The following is a 5,659-nucleotide window of genomic DNA, read 5'->3' as shown; positions in this document are numbered from 1 at the left end:
TGCTGTTCCCAGTGGCATTTACAGGGTCTACTGTTCCCAGTGACATTCACAGGGGCTACTGTTCCCAGTGACATTCACAGGATCTACTGTTCCCAGTGACATTCAGAGGGTCTACTGTTCCCAGTTACATTCACAGGGTCTACTGTTCCCAGTGACATTCAGAGGGTGTGCTGTTCCCAGTGACATTTACAGGGTCTACTGTTCCCCGTGACGTTCACAGGGGCTACTGTTCCCCGTGACATTCACAGGGTCTACTGTTCCCCGTGACATTCACAGTGTCTACTGTTCCCCGTGACATTCACAGGGTCTACTGTTCCGTGACATTCACAGGGTCTACTGTTCCCAGTGACATTCACAGGGTCAACTGTTCCCAGTGACATTCACAGTGTCTACTTTTCCCAGTGACATTCACAGGATCTACTGTTCCCAGTGACATTCACAGTGTCTACTGTTCCCCGTGACCTTCACAGGGGCAACTGTTCCCAGTGACATTCACAGGGCCTTCTGTTCCCAGTGACATTCACAGGGCCTTCTGTTCCCGATGACATTCTCAGGGCCTTAGAGGAGGGTCACCAGTTTGATTCCTGAGATGAAAGGTGTGATGCACGAGGAACGGTTGAATAACTTGACCTTTTAGTCACTGTAGGTCAGGGGAATGAAGCGGGGCTGTGATATAAAGTAATAAAGGGGATTGATAAAGTGGATGGTGAACAGATGTACCCTTTTTTGGGACCTTCTCAAACACAAGCTCATAGACATGGAGTGAGAGGAGGTAGGTTCAACACTGAGATGTGTAGACACTACACCTCTCAGAGGGTTGGGAATCTGTGGAGCTCACTGCCCCAGAGTGCAACAGATTCCAGACAGAAATCGCTATGTTTCTGATACAAAAGCAGAATAAAGAGCTATGGAGATCAGGCAGGAGAATGGAGTTTAGGCCAGGATATGGTCAGCCATGATCATGTTAAATGTCAGAGCGGGCTTGAAGAGCTGAATTGCCTGCTCCCACTCCCAATCCCGATTCTCCAATGCTGAATGCTGTCAAGAAATGATTTTCCCCAGAGGAGTCAGAATGTGGGAATGAGCACCACAGGAGATTGCTGGGACAATAGCTTCGATGTTTTTAAGGGGAAGCTAGATAACTAGATATAAGAAAAAGGAATTGAGGGATTTGTTGCTTGGGTTAAATGAAGGCCAGAGGGAGAGGAGGATGGTGTGGAGCACAAACTGTGGCATCGGTCAGCAGATCTGAATTACCAGTTTCACTTCCTGATAGTTTATGCATTTCTGTAAAACATGTACACCGCATCCTCCAGTGGAAACAAATAGTTTCATCACTTTTGCACAACTTTCCATTATTGGTCAGAGTATTGAGTATAGGAGTTGGGAGGGCATCGAACGGCTGTACAGGACATTGGTTAGGGCCACTTTTGGAATATTGCTTGCAATTCTGGTGTGAATGTTGTGAAACTTGAAAGGGTTCAGAAAAGATTTACAAGGATGTTGCCAGGGTTGGAGGATTTGAGCTATAGGGAGACGTTGAATAGGCTGGGGCTGTTTTCCCTGGAGCGTCAGAGGCTGAGGGGTGACCTTATAGTGGTTTTTAAAATCATGAGGGGCATGGATAGGGTAAATAGACAAGGTCTTTTCTCTGGGGTGGGGGAGTCCTGAACTGGAGGGCAGAAGTTTAGGGTGAGAGCGAAAAGATTTAAAAGGGACCTAAGAGGCAACTTTTTCACACAGTGGGTGGTATGGGTATGGAATAAGCTGCCAGAGGAAGTGGTGGAGACTGGTATAATTACAACATTTAAAAGGCATCTGAATGGGTTTCTGAATAGGAAGGGTTTAGAGGGATATGGACTAAGTGCTGGCAAATGGGACTAGATTAGGTTAGGATATCTGGCCGGTATGGATAAATTGGACTGAAGGATCTGTTTCTGTACTGTACATCTCGATGACTCGATGACTCAATGGCTCGATGACCCGATGACTCGATGACTCGATGACTCCATGACTCGATGGCTCCATGGCTCCATGACTCCATGGCTCCATGACTCCATGACTCCATGACTCCATGAACTCTCCTCTTTAATTTTCCCTGCTCGAAGGATCAAAAATCTCAGCATCCTCATTCACTCCAAGAGCTTTGTCACTGGTACGAATCTATCTTTCCTTCCAAGCCTTGAACTCCTGTCTAAAATGTGTGGTGTTGAGGCCAAAGGAAAGTCATAGGATCATAGAGTCATAGAGTCCTACAGCAGGGAGACAGGCCCTTTTGCCCAAACTGGTCCATGCTAACCCCATTCCCTGCACTTGACCCATATCCTTTTAATCCTTTCCTATCCATGTATTTGTCCAAATGCCTTTTAAATGTTAATGTACCTGCCTCAACTACTTCCTCTGGCAGCTCATTCCATATACGCACCACCCTCTGTCTACAAAGGTTGACCCTCAGATTACCTTTTCTTCTTTACCCTCCAATCTTAATCTGATGCCCTCTAATCCTCGATTCGCCAACCCTGGGGAAAAAAAAAGTGTATTCACCCTATCCAGGCCTCTCATGATGTTATACACCTCTGTAAGATCCCCCCTCAGCCTCCTACCCTCTGAAGAAAAAAGTCCTAGCTTGTCCAACCTCTCCCTATAACTCAGACCCTTGGGTCCAGGTAACATCCTTGTAATTTTTTTTCTGCACTCTTTCCAGTTTAATAACACCCTTCCTATAACAAGGTGACCAAACTGAACGCAATACTCCAAATGCGGCCTCACCAACATCCTGTTCAACTACAACATAACTTCCCAGTATCTATACTCAATGCCCTGACTGATGAAGGCCAGTGTGCCAAAAGCCTTCTTCATTGCCCTATCTACCTGTGACTCCACTTTCAGGGAACTGTGAACCTGAACTCCAAGGTCTCTCTGTTCCACTTCACTCCTTAAGGCCCTACCATTCACCATGAAACTCCTACCTTGATTTGACTTTCCACAATGCAAGACCTTACACTTATTTATATTAAACTCCATTTGCCATTTCTGAGCCCACTTCCCCAGCTGATCCAGGTCCTGCTGCAATTTCTGAGAACCTTCCTCACTGTCCACGATACCACCTATTTTAGTGTCATATGCAAACTTACTCATCATGCCTTGTACATTCTCATCCAAATCATTGATATAGATATCAAACAGCAATGGGCCCAGCACTGACCTCTGAGGCACTCCATTAGTCACAGGCCTCCAGTCTGACAAGCATCCTTCCACTATTACCCTCTGCTTCCTACCATAAAGCCAACTGTGTATCCAATTTGTCAGCTCACCCTGGATTCAATGCGATCTAACCTTCCAGAGCAGCCTACCATGTGGAACCTTATCAAAGGTTTCACTGAAATCCATATAGACTACGTCTACCACCCTGCCCTCATTAACCTTCCTGGTCACTTCATCAAAGAACTAACAAATTTGTGAGGCACGATCTCCCACTCACAAAGCCACACTGACATTCCTAATCAAACCCTGTCTTTCCAGATATCTTAACCCTCAGAAGCATCTCCAGTAACTTACCTACCACAGATGCTAAGCTTACTGGTCTATAGTTCCCAGGTTTTTATTTGCAGCTCTTCCTGAATAAGGGCACAACATTCGCTACCCTCCACTCTTCCAGGACCCTACCCATGGCTAACGATGATGCAAAAATATCAGCCAGGGCCCCTTCAGTTTCTTCTGGAGCCTCTTGCAGTGTTCTTGGATATATCTGGTCAGGACCAGGAGATTTATCCACCTTCATGCATTCTAATATCTCCTGTTATATGGACTGTCCCCAAGATATCACCATTAACGTCCCCAAGCTCCAAAGTCTTCTTGTCTTTCTCCACGGTAAATACAGAAGAAATATTCATTAAGGACCTCACCCATTTCCTTCTGTTGAACACAAAAATGTCCACTTTGGTCTTTGAGGGGCCCTATTCTCTCTCTAGTTATTCACTTTCCTTTAAAACACTTAAAGTTTCTCTTTGGGCTCACCCCAATCTTCTCAGCCAATGCTATCACGTGCCCCCTTTTCACCCTCCTGATTTCCTTCTTCAGTAAACTCCTGTGTCCCTTGTATACCTCCAGGGATTCCCTTGATCCCAGCTGCCTGTACCTGGGCCACCCCTCCTCCTTTTTTCTGGTCAAAGCCTCAATATCTCTTGCCATCCAGGGTTCCCTACTCCTGCCAACCTTGCCCTTCACCCTCACAGGAACAGATAGACCTTGAACTCTCGTTATCTCACTTTTAAAGGCCTCCCACTTGCCGGAGGTCCCTTTGTCTACAAACTAACTACTCCCCCTGCAAGCTCCTGTCTAATCCCATCAAAATTCACCTTGCCCCAGTTTAAAACCTGTGGACCAGTTTTGTCCCTCTCCATAACTACTTTAAAATTAATACAACTATAGTCACTGGTTCCAGAGTGCTCCCCCACTAGCACCTGTCCTATTTTCCAAAAGTAGGTCAAGCTTTGCCCCTTCCCAAGTGGGACCCTCCATATAACTGCTTGAGGAAACTTTCCTGAACGCACTTAACAAATTCCACCCCATCTGTCCGTTCTTCAGTGCAGGGGACTGCTTCCAGGCTGTAATGTATGTGCTAAAGTGATGCCTCCCCATCTTAGTTGCTTTCTGCTGGAGGGAAAGGCATTGCCTGAAAGTTTTCAAATGATTTAGTGCGACAAAGCCGGCTTTCTTACTCATCCCTGCTTGAACAAAGCTGAAGTGGTTCAAGAAGGCAGCTCACCACCACATTCTTAAGGAACTAGGCAATGAATGTTGATTGGCCAGTAATTTACCATATAATCCCTACTGTGTGGAAACAGGCCGTTCAGCCCAACAAATCCACACTGACTCTCTGAAGAATATCCCACACAGGCTCATTCCCCTACACTATAACCCTGCATTTCCCAAGGCCAACCCACCGAATCTGCACATCTTTGGACTGTGGAAGGAAACCCGGACAGATACAAAGAGAACGTGCGAGCTCCACATACAGAAAGTCGCCTGAGGCTGGAATCGAACCCAGGTCCCTGGCACTGTGAGGTAGCAGTGCTAACCACGAATACACCGTACCACTCCCAAATCCACATGGTGTGAGTGAATCGATTTGCTCTTTTGCCAGCCTCTCCAGCTGCTCTGCCACCTTCTTTTGAAAACTGCACCAGTTATTTTCTTTACCACTTTTATTTTTCTGCACTTATAACAGCATTTACTGTTTCCTGTTGTACTCATCACCCACGATTAGCCTTTCTGCCGCCTCTCTGTATTTTCACACCACAATTTAATACCAGGTTTTCTACCTTATTGTTTAGCATTCATCTTAATGGGCGGCACGGTGGCACAGCGGTTAGCACTGCTGCCTCACAGCGCCAGAGACCCGGGTTCAATTCCCGCCTCAGGCGACTGACTGTGTAGAGTTTGCACATTCTCCCCGTGCCTGTGCGGGTTTGCTCCGGTTTCCTCCCACAGTCCAAAAATGTGCAGGTCAGGTGAATTGGCCATGCTAAATTGCCCGTAGTGTTAGGTTAAAGGGGTAAATAAATGTAGGGGAATGGGTCTGGGTGGGTTGCGCTTCGGCGGGTCGGTGTGGACTTGTTGGGCCGAAGGGCCTGTTTCCACACTGTAAGTAATCTGA

General features: G+C 46.6%; 1 protein-coding gene across 1 annotated transcript in view; it reads right to left on the bottom strand.

Moving 5' to 3' along the window:
* The window catches only part of LOC122554658 (dysferlin-like), a 283,205-nt gene extending 281,177 nt beyond the window's left edge, over positions 1 to 2,028 (bottom strand). Inside the window, exon 1 of the mRNA XM_043700348.1 lies at positions 1,949 to 2,028. Within this exon, the coding sequence (XP_043556283.1) occupies positions 1,949 to 2,028 (80 nt within the window). The remainder of the gene's footprint in view (positions 1 to 1,948) is intronic.
* Positions 2,029 to 5,659: the final 3,631 nt, after the last annotated feature.

This window comes from Chiloscyllium plagiosum, chromosome 1 (genome assembly GCF_004010195.1).
Source record: "Chiloscyllium plagiosum isolate BGI_BamShark_2017 chromosome 1, ASM401019v2, whole genome shotgun sequence".
NCBI lineage: Eukaryota > Metazoa > Chordata > Chondrichthyes > Orectolobiformes > Hemiscylliidae > Chiloscyllium > Chiloscyllium plagiosum.
Note: the sequence above shows the minus strand (reverse complement) of the source record. Positions and strands in the feature narration are given on the sequence as shown.